Raw genomic sequence first — 18,905 nt, 5'->3', positions numbered from 1 at the left:
TCCCTGTGAGTAGTAGATCTGTGCCAGAATAGAGGGATAGGCCAACGAGTGATATATGCTTCAGTAAGGTTGGCTTCTTAGTGTTCATAGCAACGGTTATCAACTGTAGCGCAGAAAAGGAACATAAATCACAGAAAATAGATGTTGTGGCGGTAGCTGCAGATAAGTACTTGGGGGTACGAGATTTGACTTCAGAAGAGTTACAGGGTGTGTTGAGTGGTGGTGTCACGTCAACCCAGGCCGGTGGCATGGTGCAGGAGCAGATGGGGTCAAAATAGTAGTGGGTTTTTAATGAGTGTAGGGTTTGTTGTAAGTGTGTTTTTATTTGTATTTATTTTTTATTAGTTCTCGTTTTTTTTTCTTTTTTTTTCTTTTACATTTACATTTACATTTAAGTCATTTAGCAGACGCTCTTATCCAGAGCGACTTTTCGCATGTTGTATCACAAAGTATAATGAATTTATATTATAGTCCAGTTGGTCTATTCAAGATATTAGATGCCCACTGCCATTAAACTACAGAACTACAGAAGAAGAAGTGCAGAACTACAGAAGAAGTACAGAAGAAGTACAGAACTACAGAAGAAGAAGTACAGAACTACAGAAGAAGAAGTACAGAACTACAGAAGAAGAAGTACAGAACTACAGAAGAAGAAGTGCTTGTCAGAACAGAAACTATACCATGAAGTCCAAGGAACTGTCTGTAGATCTCCAAGATACAATTGTGATGAGGCATACAGTTGAAGTAGGAAGTTTACATACACCTTAGCCAAATACATTTAAACTCAGTTCTTCACAATTCCTGACATTTAATCCTAGTAAAAATTCCCTGTCTTAGGTCAATTGGGATCACCACTTTATTTTAAGAATGTGAAATGTCAGAATAATAGTAGAGAGAATGATTTTATTTCAGCTTTTATTTCTTTCATAACATTCCCAGTGGGTCAGACGTTTACATACACTCAATTAGTATTTGGTAGCATTGCCTTTTAAATTGTTTAACTTGGGTCAAACATTTTGGGTAGCCTTCCACAACCTTCCCACAATAAGTTGGGTGAATTTTGGCCCATTCCTCCTGGCAGAGCTGGTTTAACTGAGTCAGGTTTGTAGGCCTCCTTGCTCGCACACGCTTTTTCAGTTCTGCCCACAAATCTTATATTGGATTGAGGTCAGGGCTTTGTGGTGGCCACTCCAATACCTTGACTTTGTTGCCCTTATGCCATTTTGCCACAACTTTGGAAGTATGCTTGGGGTCATTGTCCATTTGGAAGACCCATTTGCGACCAAGCTTTAACTTCCTGACTGATGTCTTGAGATGTTGCTTTTAAACAGCTTGGAACATCTTCTTCATGATGCCATCTATTTTGTGAAGCGCACCAGTCCCTCCTGCTGCAAAGCACCTCCACAACATGATGCTGCCACCCCCTTTTGTCATTATGGCTAAACAGTTTAATTTTTGTTCCATCAGACCAGAGGATATTTCTCCAAAAAGTACAATCTTTGTCCCCATGTGCAGTTGCAAACCGTAGTCTGGCTTTTTTATGGCGGTTTTGGAGCAGTGGCTTCTTCCTTGCTGAGTGGCCTTTTAGGTTATGTCGATATAGGACTCGTTTTACTGTGGATATAGATACTTTTGTACCTGTTTCCTCCAGCATCTTCACAAGGTCCTTTGCTGTTGTTCTGGGATTGATTTGCACTTTTCGCACCAAAGCATGTTCATCTCTAGGAAACAGAACGTGTCTCCTTCCTGAGCAGTATGATGGCTGCGTGGTCCCATGGTGTTTATACTTGCGTACTATTGTTTGTACAGATGAACGTGGTACTTTCAGGCATTTGGAAATTGCTCCCAAGGATGAACCAGACTTGTGGAGGTCTACAATTTTTTGTCTGAGTTCTTGGCTGATTTCTTTTCATTTTCCCATGATGTCAAGCAAAGAGGCACTGAGTTTGAAGGTAGGCCTTGAAATACATCCACAGGTACACCTCCAACTGACTCAGGCTAATTGACATCATTTATCAGAAGCTTCTAAAGCTATGACATAATTTTCTGGAATTTTCCAAGCTGTTTAAAGGCACAGTCAACTCAGTGTATGTAAACTTCTGACCCATTGGAATTGTGATACATTGAGTTATAAGTGAAATAATCTGTCTGTAAACAATTGTTGGAAAAATTACTTGTGTCATGCACAAAGTATATGTCCTAATCGACTTGCCAAAACTATAGTTTGTTAACAAGAAATTTGTGGAGTGGTTGAAAAACGAGTTTTAATGACTCCAACCTAAGTCTATGTAAACTTCCGACTTCAACTGTATATCTGGGGAAGGGTATAAAATAAGTTATAGGGTATTGATTGTTTCCAAGAGCACAGTGGTCTCCATCATTGGGAAGTTGAAAAAATATGGAACTACCCAAAAAATACGGAACTGGCCGTCCGACTAAACTGAGCAATCCGGGCAAAGAAGGGCCTTGGTCAGGGAAGTGACAAAGAACCCTATGACCACTCTGACAGAACTACAGAGTTCCTTCACTGAGATGGGAGAACCTGCCAGAAGAACAACAGTCTCTAAAACACTTCACCAATCTGGGCTTCATGGGAGAGTGGCCAGACGGAAATCACACCTGAGAAAAAGGCACATGACAGCATGCTTGGAGTTTGCAAAAAAGGAACGTGAAAAACTCTGAGAGCATTAAGCAAAAATATTCTGTGGTCTGAACATTGAACCCAAGCATACAGCCAAAGCAACAATTGAATGGCTTCAGAACAAGAATGTGAAAGTCATTGAGTGGCCCAGCCAAAGCCCAGACTTGAATCCAACCGCTTGCTCAACCACACAAGTCCCAAGGAAACGTTCTCTGGTGGCCCTTTGTCTAGTTTTCCAGGACGTTGCCTAGGACCATGTCAGGAACTTTTTAGGACGTTCTCAGGACCTTTATTTTACTAGTCCTTAGGATGTCGCATGATCGTCTCAAGGGAGCGTTCTCTGAGGGACCTTTTTATAGTTCCCGGGGATGTTTATATGACGTTCTTGGGATGTTGTTGTCATGGTCCCATGAAGGTCCCCTGAAGGTTCTTGGGACGTGATGGTCCCAGGTGTCCCAAATAATTATAAGTAATAAAATGGTATAGGGGTTTTAAGGTAAGTGGTACACTGTTCAGAGAAAATCTTTAATCAATGACCAACATGATTACATTTGACATGATCACTTAGTACTGACTTTTCAATATGACCCCACCTGATGATTTGAACTTATTTCAGCCATTTGAGTTTGGGTTTTCAGTATAGTTGTTTACTGTAGGTGGGACACAATACTCTATTTTAATGTTACTCATGAATCACTATGATAAATATAATAGTTGATAGTATTGCTGTTATATGATATCCAGCAGGAGAACATAAACCATGGGAACACCAATCAGGACTGTATAAACTGCCTCTGAAACTAGTAAAAAACCACTGATAAAAAAAACTCTCAGGAGATGGATGTTAATGTTCTGTTAAATTGATTTCTGATTCTGTCATATTCATATCATTTGTGACAAAAATGTAACATTTGATGTGAAACACTAATACAAATTATACTATAATACAAGTTACCTCAAGGCATAAATTAAGTAATGTATTTACATTGGTTTAAGTGATAAATCAGCCTTGAATGTATAAAGATATGTTTTGATATTAAAACATCAACAATGTTGAGGATAAAAGGATAACATTTGAGGTAAAAAAATAATCCCGTTGACCTATAACAAGTGAACAATGAAATAAAATGAACAATGAACATTTTGGTCATATTATCAACGTTAAGATCAAATATCATGTCTTTGTCATCTGAACTTGTTTGGATCGTTGGTCACAGCTTGTTGTCAATTAGCCAAAACTAAAAAAAAATGTAATTAATCTGGTACAATTTAAATAAATAAAATGATAAGACCCACATATGAATTTTTAGAAATTTATTTACAAACGTGATTTTTAACACTATATATATTTAGATTTTTTTTTTTTACATTTATATACATCATCCACACATATTCACTGCCCTCTAAACATGAGGAACTATAATCTTTGCAAATTTTCATTAATTCCAATACCTTCCCTGCAATTAATTAAATATCAAACAACCTATTAAATGAACATATTGTGATATATGTATCAGCAGTAGTTAATTTGTTTCACAGTTTCAATGTAATTTTAACTTTATTTAACTAGGCAAGTCAGTTAATTAAGAACAAATTCTTATTTTACAATGACAGCCTACCCCGGCCAAAACCTCCCTTAACCCGGACGACACCGGGCCAATTGCGCGCCACCCTATGGGACTCCCGATCACAGCCGGTTGCAATACAGCCCGTGATCAAACCAGGGTCTGTAGTGACAACTCTAGCACTGAGACGCAGTGCCTTAGACCGCCGCGCCACTCGGGAACCTCTCGTAAACCCTCAACCCAATTCATATCAAGTATATCAGCACATTCAAATCCATTGACACATACAGTCCAAATTCTTTCTGAAAACTGAACACTCTTATTGAAGTGCAGTGACCCATAACAAAGGGTCTCTCTACGTTGGACTGCAGGGTCAGATGTAAAGAAACAAAAAACAAATGACATTATTATTTAATTGACTGTTAACATGGTAAAACATGCTTACAAGACATTTTGTCTTGACGAATATTATTCAAATGACTACCTATATGAGAAGAGAAATTTAAACTATATTGGTGAGGTAGAGACACTTTGTTTCTTCCTATTTTATAAGGTCCATGTTACTACAGTGTAGGTGAAGCCTGGTCCAAATGAACAAGGTGTTTACCTTTCAGTACACAGTCAAAGGGATGCATGACAACGTGGGGGCAGCTCGCTGTCCCCTTTTGCAGCAAGATAGTGCTGGTACCTCAAGCTCCTTGGTTTGGCATCTCTGCCTGCTGACATTGAGAGTCATTCAAAATGCCACCAGAATATTAAAAAAACATCACCAGATAATTTACTTCCACTGTGATGCAGTAGAGGCAAGTAGCCTAGCGGTTAAGAGCGTCGGGCCAGTAACCAAAAGGTTGCTGGTTTGACTCTCCGAGCCGACTAGGTGAAAAATCTGCCGATGTGAGCAAGGCATTTAACCCTAATTGCTCTGGATAAGAATGTCTGCTAAAATGTAATAAATCAAATATTGTCTGGGTCCTACTATGAACAAAGGAGAACTTGGATTGGATGTCAACATCTGCCTCCCGGCCTGCTCACACATCCTAACTCTTCTCCCCTCGCCTAGTTAAGTGTTCTCACCAGGCTATAAGATCTCCACTTTCTGCGAGCAGATGAGATTACTGTTCACCAGGTTCCACATGTGTATGAGCTCTGATGGTAGCAGCTTGTGGACCACGATCATGCTCTTAAAGAAACAAGGTTCTTGGTTGAGCTTGCTGTCCTTGTTCTTGACCAGACCAAATGTCTTAAAAGCATTGTGCTTGATGGGCGTGACCTGCAGCACCTCCAGACACATGCCCAGGAACACATCATCGATGGGGTACAGCTCCAGAGAGTCTGAGGCCCAGTAGAGCCTCCTGGCCAGGGGTGCGTCCATGAGGAACCCACCGCCTCCGGCGTATGGAGGGTAGTGGGTCTTGTTGTAAAGTGGTTGTGGGATGTAGTACTTGTTCTCCTTCCTGCGAATGGGCTTGGCCTTGAAGAGCACGTCACCAACGAAGAGGTTCTTGACCTGGGCGCTGGCCTCCAGGTACTCAAAGATGTTCTCCACACTGACGAAGACGTCGTCGTCGCCCTTGAAGACATAGCGCACGTCGGCACAGTAGGTGGAGAACCACTTAAGGAAGTGGGTCTCCTTGAGGGTCAGGTTGAAGAAGCTGTCCTGGAAGTCCCATTGGAGGATATCTCTGTAGATGTAGTCTTCGTACTCCAGGAGCTTCTGATGGTTGGCCTTCTCAGCCTCATTGGACGACGTCCCCAGCAAGAACACCGTCTTCACCTTCTTGCCGTCAACAACCTGCTCCTTGCCCCACGTCTTGCGGATCACCTCGCGGCGGTCGTGCTGCGTAGCGATGGACTTGATGACCATGAGCAGGTAGGTCTCCCCGGAGCACTTCTCCGGATGGTTGATGAGCATGGGGAAGAAGCGGCAGTGGCGGTACAGGAGGAACTGCTTAAAGTTCTCCTCCAAGCCCCTGAACCAGTCCTGGTTGGTGAAGTTGAGGTTGGCACTGCAGTTGGCACTGGACACGTCCCAGGTCCGGGAGCCAGCTCGCTCCTGGGTGATGCTGGGTTCCTCCGTGGTGCCAGTGGCGGTGGCTGTAGACTCGGCTTGTTTGGCCTTGCTAGCCTTCCAGAAGGTGTTGGTCCCTGGGTAGAGGCCCGCATTCTGCTGCTGGGCCCTGTTCTCCCCTCCCTCGGAGGGGGCCTCCATGCGACCCTGCCTCTCAATTTGGAAGGGAGCCCCTCTCTGGACCACCGTCAATGTCACCGCAGCCAGAAAGAACACGACACATATCCGCTTGTAAACCCTCCATTTATCCCTAGTGGTCATCCTGGAGAGAGACAGAGGGAAAGGTACTGTTAGTCAGATGAAGAGGGCATGAAAGTCATCTACCATTTCAAATGATCGACTAACTTTGATCATGAAAGCCTGTCATTCTGCATTCTGTACAAAAATCAGATGTCTGTGTGTTGAAACTATACTTTCAGTTCCTGTTGATACTATGTTCCAGACTTACTTCTGCTAGCACATGATACAGTGGTTCCTCCGTTAGAAGTTGCTCATACTACGGCACACCCTGCGTGCCGCTGCAGAATTCTGTGGCACGTCATTTAATTCTCAGCCATTTCTTCTGTTACTGTAAGTCATTGCTAGTTTGACCACGAGGGGATCTTTGAGAAGCATTTGATAGTATTCCGTATTGGCATTACCAGAGAATTTAAAACCTTTTTTGTAATAACATAGTATATGGGATTGATTTTTAAGAAATTTGGCTTAATTAATTTGATTAATATTATGGTGTTTCCATTCAGAGAAAAATGGTCAGTTTGTAAATTCAGACCGTTTTGCTCTCGGAGCGCACACTGTACGTTCGGGCCGAGGAGTAGGGTTGATTTGAGCGTTCTGGCCTTACAACGGCAGTCAAGCACCCAAGCTAACGTTGGCTAGCTACTTCCAGACACAAATGAGACCACTTTGACCATTTTACTCGCCCTAACAGAGCTGGTAAGGCAGTTTTTGTGTTAACCAGAGCGTTGGTGACTGTAAATGTGCAGCTGGACACAATTTAATTACGTTTTTTTCCCTGAAGTTTACTGACACCGGCCATACTCAACGGGTGTTGAGCGCTTGTAAAGTAATTATTCTGCGCTCTGGTACACTCAGACGAGAGTGCTCTGAAATCCGTGTAGATAGTAGGCTGGACACATGACATTTTTAACAACGTTCTTTTCTGATAAAAAAAATGGTTCATTGCATCCGCCGTGGAGCCCAGTTTCATAATATGACCATATTTCCCAGCTGCTTGCCGTCGTTTTGAAGTAATCGCAAAAAAACAGGCCTTATTTTAGGGCATTTTTCACCCAGCCAGCTCCTATTAGTTCTATTGAGCACCGTGGCACCAACTCGCCTTCCGAACGTTCTATTCCCAGTTTATTGTTCAACGTCACAATGCCTGCTTTGCTAACCTGTTCACGTTGTTTTATAGTTAAAATGTAAACAACAAAATGTAAACAACAAAAATAATATTGGAACTCTGCGGTCTTCCCATTGTTTCTTATGGGGGAAATATAGGCATGTCTGTCTATTTCGCCAAATATCTCGCAACGTGTATATTTAGATTTTTTTTCAAGTCGGGTGTAACCGGTGTGAAATGGCTTGCTAATTAGTGGGGTGCGCGCTAATAGCATTTCAATCGGTGACGTCACTCGCTCTGAGACCTTGAAGTAGTTGTTCCCCTTTCTCTTCGACACAAAGGAAGTCAAAGCGGACACCTACGAAGATGGCATCTCAGGTAAGCAGCACTGGGCTGTATTGAGGTATCCTAAAAATAACATCTGCTGCTTTAGATTGAACGATCATATCTCAGTTATTGTTTTCATATCAATAAAAAATTATCTGCTTTCTTTACTTTCAGAGAACGAGCTGACCAAGGGGTCGAAAATGTAGATATTGCTGCCAGATGTTCACTGTCCGAGGAACAGGCCGTGGAAGCTTTATTGCTGGCAAAAGTGTCCATAACCAGAGGTAATTAAACTGTTCTGTGTTCTTTTTCTCCATCTCTGCCTGTCTTGTTGTACATGGAACCCGTCTCACTTGCATTAATTAACAAACCCTTAAGATGTCAGCTTCTAATTTTCAGATTTACACCACATAAACACAACCATTTTCACTGGACTATCTGTTGCTGCCAAGTCATGATTTCCCTGGGGGTTGGTTAGCCATAACCAAGTAGTGAGACACATAGCCCTCTATATTTAAATGTTTCAGGTACACTCCGATAGGTGTCTGCGTCACATACAGTATCTTCTATTGACATTAACTTCTATTGTTTGTCCTCATGTGTCTGTTTTTCAGCATGAAGTATTCTGTAGCCACATAGTGTGGACACCAGGTGAGACCACACACACACAATAACAGTGTCTCTTCTTCACTTCATCCCTCTCCCCCTAGGTTATATCAGCTGTTTTGGTGAACCCCTCCCGCATCTGAACTGGCTGACACAGAGGGCACAGCATGATCATAGTTGAGATGTCACTTGGTCGGGTAAACAGGAAGTATTATTAAAGAGATGCTTTACATTCAAATACAGACAGAGATGTAGTAGTCCCAGAGTTAATGATCCAAGGTCAGTTTTGCATTTCACCTCCTGATTTAACATGACTGACCGTGTTAGAATAAAAAACACAAGGCTTAATCATGCTCTCTCTCTAGCCACCTGTCTCTCGTCTGCAGGTATGTTTTGATGTGAGAGAGGAAGCCAGTCCCGTCATCGCCACCTCACCCGCTCTTAAGATAACCTTCGGGCCAACTGGGGGCCCAAGGCTGGTTAGGAGACACCGCAAATGTGATGAACTGAGAGAATATTAGGGTAACACTGTAATTCATGAATCACATGCTGTCTGCCTCTGTTCTTACCTCTTTCCCTTTCTGTCTTCTACACCTCTCTCCCCACCTCGTCTTTCTTCCTCGTTTTATAATGCACACCATATGTGCATTGAAGTACAAATTGAACTTGTATTTATAATACTGTATTACAATTATCATAATTATAATGCATTTATGTATTTATAACACCTGGATAATGAACTTCTTTCAATAAAGCGTTTCACCTTCTCCACTGGTTGAAATTAAGTGTCTCATTGAAATACTCTCCTGTGTCCTCAGATTAATGCAGATGAAGGGAGTTAGATATGCATAGGTTTTTTCTGTTTATATGAATTACAAATCAGCCTTTACTTAAATCATGTTTCTAATCTATTGCATAGTTACAATGTGTAATCATTGATGTCCCAGGAGCAGTAAACACTGTTGAAGTGTATAATTGTAATACATACATGCAGACACAGCATCATTCAAATAATGGTGTTTGATATGACTGAAAAAATAATGTCTCAGAGATTCATACCTGAACCGCACCTTTATTTGCCAAGGAAGAGTACATGATCAGTGAATATACTCAATGTACAGGCTACAATGTGGGAATCTCATGCGTGGTAATAACTACAGTACATGTGTATATAGGACTTGCATCCTTGGCACAATAAAGTTATTATATTCTACTCTATCCATTAGCTTCATTAATGCTATTCAGACTTGAAGTTGATACAACAACTATGAAAGCTGGGGTTCATAGATTGGTATGAATATTAGTTGAGAACCTAACGTTTTACGTGGCGTCATTACGTCATGTATCTATGTTATATGGGTATGCACGTCAGCTTTGACATCGGTTTTGCACATCGGCGTTAAACTAGATATCGGTCGATTCCGATATGCTCACTGATATATCATGCATCCCTAATTCAGACCCTTTACTCAGTACTTTGTTGAAGCACCTTTGGCAGCGATTACAGCTGTGAGTCTTCTTGGGTATGACGCTACAAGCTTGGCACACCTGTATTTGGGGAGTTCCTCCCATTCTTCTCTGCAGATCCTCCCAAGCGACGCTTGGATGGGGAGCGTCGTTGCACAGCTATTTTCAGGTGTCTGCAGAGATGTTCGATCGGGTTCAAGTCCAGGCTCTGGCTGGGCCACTCAAGGACATTCAGAGACTTCTCAAAGCCACTCCTGCTTTGCCTTGGCTGTGTGCTTAGGGTCGTTGTCCTGTTGGAAGGTGAACCTTCACCCCAGTCTGAGGTCCTGAGCGCTCTGGAGCAGGTTTTCATCAAGGATCTCTCTGTACTTTGCTCCGTTCATCTTTCTTTCGAACCTGACTAGTCTCCCAGTCCCTGCCGCTGAAAAACATCCCTACAGAAAAAACTGTTTTTGCTTTGTCATTATGGGGTATTGTGTGTAGGTTGATGAGGAAATGTTTTTATTTAATACATTTTAGAATAATACTGTAACGTAACAAAATGTGGAAAAAGAGGTCTGAATACTTTCCGAATGCACTGTAATTATAAATATGGCATCAAAATGTTGAAAATCAGATTTTTCCCAAGCTGATCACTGTCTGCAGCTGGCTCTGATCGTAGTGTAATAAGACAGGCAGGGAGAGTGAGCTCTTCCGTGGTGGTTGGCGAACCCTCAGCCTACTGGCCTGTAGCCATGCGTGGAATCGTCTGTGCCACAAAAGCGCGCTGAAGTGTTATTTGTGGTCGTAAACATTATCTTGAGTTACTTCTATGAGGGGGAGGGTGTTCAATTTATTTTACCCCCCCCCGCACTGTTTCCAACATGTAATTTTGTCATTTGGGTGACCTTTCCATTTAACTTTAAAGTTGCAAATTTGCATCTCCACCATCAAGGGGGGGGGAGGGGGGGACTGTTTTGCCTGGGATTTGGGCATAACAGTAACACCACTGTTACTGTTGTCACTGATATTGTGATACAGTAACACTGATGTTGTCTCTTTCTGTTCTGAGCAAGATGTTCTCTTTAAAGACAGCATGTAACTTCAGTTTGACTTCTTATAATGCTTTGTTTAAATAATGATACGATGGATAAAAAGTATACAATTGTGTTTGTTGGATAGTTTTTTTCATACTCTGATAGGTCTACTGTGTGTCATTGTGTTTGTAGATAGGCTATCATTTAATTGTATCTCTGTAATTTCTGCTAACTCATTATCATTTAATCTCTGTAACTTCCGGTAACCCATTTGATTTCTGTAACTTCTGGTAACTAATTGTCATTTGTGAATGCCTAGTCCTTATGTTGAAAGATTGAGTAAGAACAAACTATGCCAATTCTACACGGTGATAAAGTCAAGGTCTTTCCTCTCTAGGGTGGCAGGTAGCCTAGCGATTAAAAGCGTTGGGCCAAAAGGGCATGGTTCGAGTCCCGAGCCGACTAGGTAAAAAATCTGTCGATGTGTCCTTGAGCAAGGCACTTTACCCTAATTGTAACTCGCTCTGGCTAAGAGCGTCTACTAAATGTAACGTCATCATACACTGCAGTTGGAACTAGTTCGAGACATTCCCAGTCAGACGCACTGAAATCTTTGCACGGAGTAGCTTGTGAAAACTTTCCCAAAACACAGTTAGAAAGTAGACTAATCCCTAAAACAGTTTTATTTCAGGTTGTTAGATCGTTTTTAGTCACTTTAGTGGTCTACTATGATGTGTGATGACAACTGTCAAGGCTGTCATCAAAAACCTAATGAGAGTCGATTCTCCCTATATGAGGGCTAATACACTTCAATATAAAATATGCCTATTACGCGTTAATAAATAGACGTAACCATAGAAGAAAATAATGGTGAAACGTGCTATTATAGTTATAGGGCGGCGATGTATAGTATTTATTTGTCTCAATAAGGCATTACCGTTGGCCTTATTACAAAATTGCAAAGGTGAAGAACACACGCATATATTCTTCATAATTATTTCCATAACCTCATAATAAACAAGAAGAACAATAATAATACTATTAAATAGCCTGCTTCTTCTACTCAAGGACAACGCACAGTATTACACAGTCGGTAGGCTATTATTTAAAAAATATTATACTTACATTTTTTTTTCGAATGGTGATTCCAAGTGCAAGTAAAGTCACTGAATATCACCTTACTGTGCCTTAAAAGGGATGGCTTGCTTGCGTACGGTCCTTTCAAATGGATGCCAAGAAATAGTCCATTCTCTTTTCGAAGTGAACAAAGAAACCAGAACGTTACTTTGCCTCTGGTCGCGTATTTCTCTGAAGCGTACGTTGGGATCAATGCCATCAAGTGGTCACCCTCGACAGCTCTGCATCTTTAAAAGCATGACCGAGGCTTTATGCAAATAGTGAGAGGATGCATGCATGATAGAGTAGTCCTTCCGCCCATCCCTAAAATATGCCAACAATCTCTCTACTCATATTATAGCAATGGATTCATCAGTTGTGTTCACAAGAGTTGTCTTGATTTCATGTTTTTATTTCATCACATCTCCATCAACAAATAAGACCTACAAGGCAAATGTGTTTTTTTTTTCTTCCTCAGATTTGGCAAAACTGTCTCCAGATGTAACTTAATTGACACAGATGTGATCTGCGGCTGTAGCAAAAATATTATTACCATGTTGCATTTATTATATTATATATATTTTTTAAATAATCAATATAATAACAATGGAATACTAACAATAATATTATCAATACTAATATTCATAATAAATAATTTAAGCATAGCTGTATAATTATGATAATAAATGTTGTTACGATTGTTGCTACATGATAACAGTAATTATGTTATTGTATAGTATTATATCCATATAGTATAATACTAATATTCTTGTCCTTGTTTTTAATGATTACTTATTATTATGATGATGTTCATAATAATATGAATAATCTTGTTGATATGATTAATATTACTTTTGTTATTTATTATATTTAAATTAGTATGTATATTCTTATTAATATTACTATTATTCATTGTTTTCTATTGTAAAACATTTGTAGTTACTTTGCCTCGTGGAACAATGAATGTGTAGGTGGAAGTTTTGTTGTAGACAAGTGTGTCTGTGCCTCATTTGAATTGTGAGTCGAGGGCGTCACATCGACCTTTGGATAATAGCACACTTAACCTTGTCAAAACCAATAACGTGAAAGTCACTGCTCTAACAGGATACAAACAGGTACGCTACCTGGATTGAGAAAGGGTATCTGACGTCAACAATGTGTTTCTGGAGGTAATGAGCTGTCCTCAAGCAAATGATATTAATCTGTTCCTAACGTGTGCACGCCTATAGGTCTATGGTGCACACAGGCGTAGTGTGCTCAGAGATGTCTCTTATTTGTTCAAAGATGCATCATCCAGGCGTATTGTGGTCAGTCAATGCTGGTCTGTGAGATATACATTTCTATCGCTTAGCAACGGCATGTTAAGTGATTTTAAAAGAATGGTCAACAGCGTTGTGTTTATATAGCCGGGTATTTCGACACATGCCGTTTAGGGCTTGGTGTTGGATCAAAAGCACTCCCTTTGTCTCTTTCAGAATACTTGGAAACCGATTTCTCTCCACAATCATTTTTTTTTTTTTAATAGCTGACAGCGAACTCAATCAGTTGCTAGTGATTTTCCTGATAGCACTTTCAAAAAACTGTTTGATTTTAACCGAAGTGAGTCCTCAGGTGGAGGGAGTTGACACTTCATAACCCCCCTTCCCTTGACATTTGTTGTCTTGTGTTCAGCACTGATTGTCTATTATATACTGGGTGGTTTTGAGCCCTGAATGCTGATTGGCTGACAAAACATTTATTTTTACTGTTCTAATTACATTGGCAAACCATTTTATAATTGCAATAAGTCACGTCGTGTGGTTTGTGGTATATGGCCAACAAACCACGACTCCGTGTTGTGTCGTGCCATAGAACAGCCCTTAGCAATGGTATATTGGCCATATTACACACCTCGTCATCCCTTATTGTTTAAAGGGTGTTAGGGAAGAAAGGTGTTAGGGAAGAAACCACTCTAGTTGAATAGGGGACTAAGGTGTTAGGGAAGAAACCACTCTAGTTGAATAGGGGACTAAGGTGTTAGGGAAGAAACCACTCTAGTTGAATAGGGGACTAAGGTGTTAGGGAAGAAACCCCTCTAGTTGAATAGGGGACTAAGGTGTTAGGGAAGAAACCACTCTAGTTGAATAGGGTAATAAGAAGGTGTTAGGGAAGAAACCACTCTAGTTGAATAGGGTAATAAGAAGGTGTTAGGGAAGAAACCACTCTAGTTGAATAGGGGACTAAGGTGTTAGGGAAGAAACCACTCTAGTTGAATAGGGGACTAAGGTGTTAGGGAAGAAACCACTCTAGTTGAATAGGGGACTAAGGTGTTAGGGAAGAAACCACTCTAGTTGAATAGGGGACTAAGGTGTTAGGGAAGAAACCACTCTAGTTAAAAAGGGGACTAAGGTGTTAGGGAAGAAACCACTCTAGTTGAATAGGGGACTAAGGTGTTAGGGAAGAAACCACTCTAGTTGAATAGGGGACTAAGGTGTTAGGGAAGAAACCACTCTAGTTGAATAGGGGACTAAGGTGTTAGGGAAGAAACCACTCTAGTTGAATAGGGGACTAAGGTGTTAGGGAAGAAACCACTCTAGTTGAATAGGGGACTAAGGTGTTAGGGAAGAAACCACTCTAGTTGAATAGGGGACTAAGGTGTTAGGGAAGAAACCACTCCAGTTGAATAGGGGACTAAGGTGTTAGGGAAGAAACCACTCTAGTTGAATAGGGGACTAAGGTGTTAGGGAAGAAACCACTCTAGTTGAATAGGGGACTAAGGTGTTAGGGAAGAAACCACTCTAGTTGAATAGGGGACTAAGGTGTTAGGGAAGAAACCACTCTAGTTGAATAGGGGACTAAGGTGTTAGGGAAGAAACCACTCTTGTTGAATAGGGGACTAAGGTGTTAGGGAAGAAACCACTCTTGTTGAATAGGGGACTAAGGTGTTAGGGAAGAAACCACTCTAGTTGAATAGGGGACTAAGGTGTTAGGGAAGAAACCACTCTAGTTGAATAGGGGACTAAGGTGTTAGGGAAGAAACCACTCTAGTTGAATAGGGGACTAAGGTGTTAGGGAAGAAACCACTCTAGTTGAATAGGGGACTAAGGTGTTAGGGAAGAAACCACTCTAGTTGAATAGGGGACTAAGGTGTTAGGGAAGAAACCACTCTAGTTAAAAAGGGGACTAAGGTGTTAGGGAAGAAACCACTCTAGTTGAATAGGGGACTAAGGTGTTAGGGAAGAAACCACCTTAGTTGAATAGGGGACTAAGGTGTTAGGGAAGAAACCACTCTAGTTGAATAGGGGACTAAGGTGTTAGGGAAGAAACCACTCTAGTTGAATAGGGGACTAAGGTGTTAGGGAAGAAACCACTCTAGTTGAATAGGGGACTAAGGTGTTAGGGAAGAAACCACTCTAGTTGAATAGGGGACTAAGGTGTTAGGGAAGAAACCACTCTAGTTGAATAGGGGACTAAGGTGTTAGGGAAGAAACCACTCTAGTTGAATAGGGGACTAAGGTGTTAGGGAAGAAACCACTCTAGTTGAATAGGGGACTAAGGTGTTAGGGAAGAAACCACTCTAGTTGAATAGGGGACTAAGGTGTTAGGGAAGAAACCACTCTAGTTGAATAGGGGACTAAGGTGTTAGGGAAGAAACCACTCTAGTTGAATAGGGGACTAAGGTGTTAGGGAAGAAACCACCTTAGTTGAATAGGGGACTAAGGTGTTAGGGAAGAAACCACTCTAGTTGAATAGGGGACTAAGGTGTTAGGGAAGAAACCACTCTAGTTGAATAGGGGACTAAGGTGTTAGGGAAGAAACCACTCTAGTTGAATAGGGGACTAAGGTGTTAGGGAAGAAACCCCTCTAGTTGAATAGGGGACTAAGGTGTTAGGGAAGAAACCACTCTAGTTGAATAGGGGACTAAGGTGTTAGGGAAGAAACCACTCTAGTTGAATAGGGTAATAAGAATGTGTTAGGGAAGAAACCACTCTAGTTGAATAGGGGACTAAGGTGTTAGGGAAGAAACCACTCTAGTTGAATAGGGGACTAAGGTGTTAGGGAAGAAACCACTCTAGTTGAATAGGGGACTAAGGTGTTAGGGAAGAAACCACTCTAGTTGAATAGGGTAATAAGAAGGTGTTAGGGAAGAAACCACTCTAGTTGAATAGGGGACTAAGGTGTTAGGGAAGAAACCACTCTAGTTGAATAGGGGACTAAGGTGTTAGGGAAGAAACCACTCTAGTTGAATAGGGGACTAAGGTGTTAGGGAAGAAACCACTCTAGTTGAATAGGGGACTAAGGTGTTAGGGAAGAAACCACTCTAGTTGAATAGGGGACTAAGGTGCTAGGGAAGAAACCACTCTAGTTGAATAGGGGACTAAGGTGTTAGGGAAGAAACCACTCTAGTTGAATAGGGGACTAAGGTGTTAGGGAAGAAACCCCTCTAGTTGAATAGGGGACTACGGTGTTAGGGAAGAAACCACTCTAGTTGAATAGGGTAATAAGAAGGTGTTAGGGAAGAAACCACTCTAGTTGAATAGGGGACTAAGGTGTTAGGGAAGAAACGACTCTAGTTGAATAGGGTAATAAGAAGGTGTTAGGGAAGAAACCACTCTAGTTGAATAGGGGACTAAGGTGTTAGGGAAGAAACCACTCTAGTTGAATAGGGGACTAAGAAGGTGTTATGGCAGAAGTCACTGTTCTAGTATCCTTTGCACATTGATGTTATGTGTAATAGCATAAGAATAGCAAATTAAGACGTATACTGAAGAAGGCTGCATCAATGTGTACTGTACACCGAAGAAGGCTGCAGTCAAAATGCGTCCATGTAGAGCAATACATTGATAATTGATGATTGTTTTTTGATGTGCTGTCGCTCTCTATTACGATTGTTTATACGCTGACAGAACAGTACAGATGACACTGCAACCGCGCCTCACCCACAGTAAGCCGAGGCTTCACCGTCCCTGAACCGCCTAGAGAGAAAGAACAGAAAAAAGACCTGCTACAAAAACAGGAATTTTTTAATCTGAAGCCAGCTGTGTTCCAAAATCCCCTCTTCCTCTCCTTCTCGGTTCCATTTCCTGGATTCAACCAACCGTCCTTCTCCGTGGGCCATGTGCATCCTGTCGTTTTGCCTGGTTTTATTTTTTCCGTTTTCTCTCTCCCCCAAACTGGATTGTCTTTCTTCTTGATGGCTGTTTAAAAGGCTTGTCGACTCTCAACAGGTTTGGTGTACTGTAGAAAACATTAACGACAACAAAATGAGGAAACCTGATATGCTTTGATTAGGATATTTATTTCCTTACCAGAAATTGGCCCACCTTTCAAACAAACCGATTATGATGACAATGTGACAATTGATATATGTGTGTGTGTGTGCATGCATGCATGATATATACAGTGTCTAGTCAAAGTCTTACACACCTTGTAGGATACATTTTGTCCTCCTCACGACAACCTACTTCACATTTTAAAAGTGAAAGGAAATTATAGAAAACTTTCCAAAGGAATAATAAATTTAAAAAATAACCGAAGATATCTTGTTTTCATATACAGTATCTTCACACCCCAGAGTTAATAATTGGTGGAAGCATCTTTTGGCTGCCATTACATCTTTGAATCATGTTGAATAAGATTTTTCAGACTTTCCAAAACTTTCGAGGGAGCATATATCAATTGTTTTAGTCAAAATTGCTCAAGCTCATTAAATTTGGTCAGGAATCATTGATGGACAGCAAATATTCAAACCTTGTCTCTGATTTTTAAAAACAAATTTAAGTCAGGACTGAGACTAGACCATTCAGGAACACTCAAAACCTCTTGGAAAGGCATTCTGGTGTGTCTTTGGCATTAACATTTGTAAAACTTTATCCCAGAGTTAGGACAATAACCTTCAAGCATACATCAAAATAAAAACAAAGAAAATAATTTACCACAAAATCCAAATGTTGCAAATAGTCATTGAAAACCTGTGATTGGAATTGAAGAGGTCCGTCTATAAGCGTAGATGAAAGATATCAAAGGCCTGGGTAGATTCTGTATGGAGGAATGGTCTAAGATCCCTCCTCAATGTCTTCTCCGATCACATAAAGCCTTTTAGAAAAGGCTCACAGTCGTTATCCTCACAAGTAACGTGCTGGAGTATTGAAAACGGGTCCCAATAATTTCAACCCCTATCTTTTTGCGAAAAAAAAAAAAAGACTTGTTAAACGAAATCTCTTTCTCTGAACAATTGTATTAGTATAAAATATATTAAATAAACATTTGAGCATGCAATATAACTCAGTATTTGTATTATTTATTTTATAGTCTTTTTTGTTCATCGTTATCAAGGGTGCCAATAATTATGAACCTATTATTGAGTTGTACCCTCCCCCTCATTGTGCTCTCAGAACAGCCTCAATTCGTCGGGGCTTGTGGACTCTACAAGTTGTCGAACGCGTTGACTCCAATGCTTCCCACAGTTGTGTCAAGTTGGCTGGATGTCCTTTGTGGTTTGTGGACCATTCTTGATACACATGGGAAACTGTTTGAGCGTGAAAAATCCAGCTGCGTTGCAGTTCTTGACACAAACTGGTGCGCCTGGTACCTACTACCTCTGAATGGCACACATGCACAATCCATGTCTCAAGAGCAGGCGTTCTTAATGTTTTGTACACTCGGTGGATATGAGAGAGACAGTGTGTGAAGTTAAGTGCTAAGGTCAAATTATATTGCCCCTCCCCCATACTTCACTGTCTATGTTTATTGATTACCATAAATCTGCTGCTCC

General features: G+C 41.0%; 1 protein-coding gene across 1 annotated transcript; it reads right to left on the bottom strand.

Moving 5' to 3' along the window:
- Window positions 1-3,940: 3,940 nt before the first annotated feature.
- On the bottom strand, window positions 3,941-12,411 carry b3gnt7 (UDP-GlcNAc:betaGal beta-1,3-N-acetylglucosaminyltransferase 7). The gene is made up of 2 exons (XM_071342369.1): window positions 12,161-12,411; window positions 3,941-6,536 (listed from the first exon to the last, which is right to left on the bottom strand). Coding segments are annotated over exons 1-2 (1,254 nt in total). The 5' UTR covers window positions 12,163-12,411; the 3' UTR covers window positions 3,941-5,284.
- Between the last annotated feature and the right edge of the window lie 6,494 nt (window positions 12,412-18,905).

The sequence above is a fragment of the Salvelinus alpinus genome, chromosome 15, assembly GCF_045679555.1.
Source record: "Salvelinus alpinus chromosome 15, SLU_Salpinus.1, whole genome shotgun sequence".
Taxonomy (NCBI): domain Eukaryota; kingdom Metazoa; phylum Chordata; class Actinopteri; order Salmoniformes; family Salmonidae; genus Salvelinus; species Salvelinus alpinus.
This window is presented reverse-complemented; position numbering and strand designations above follow the sequence as displayed.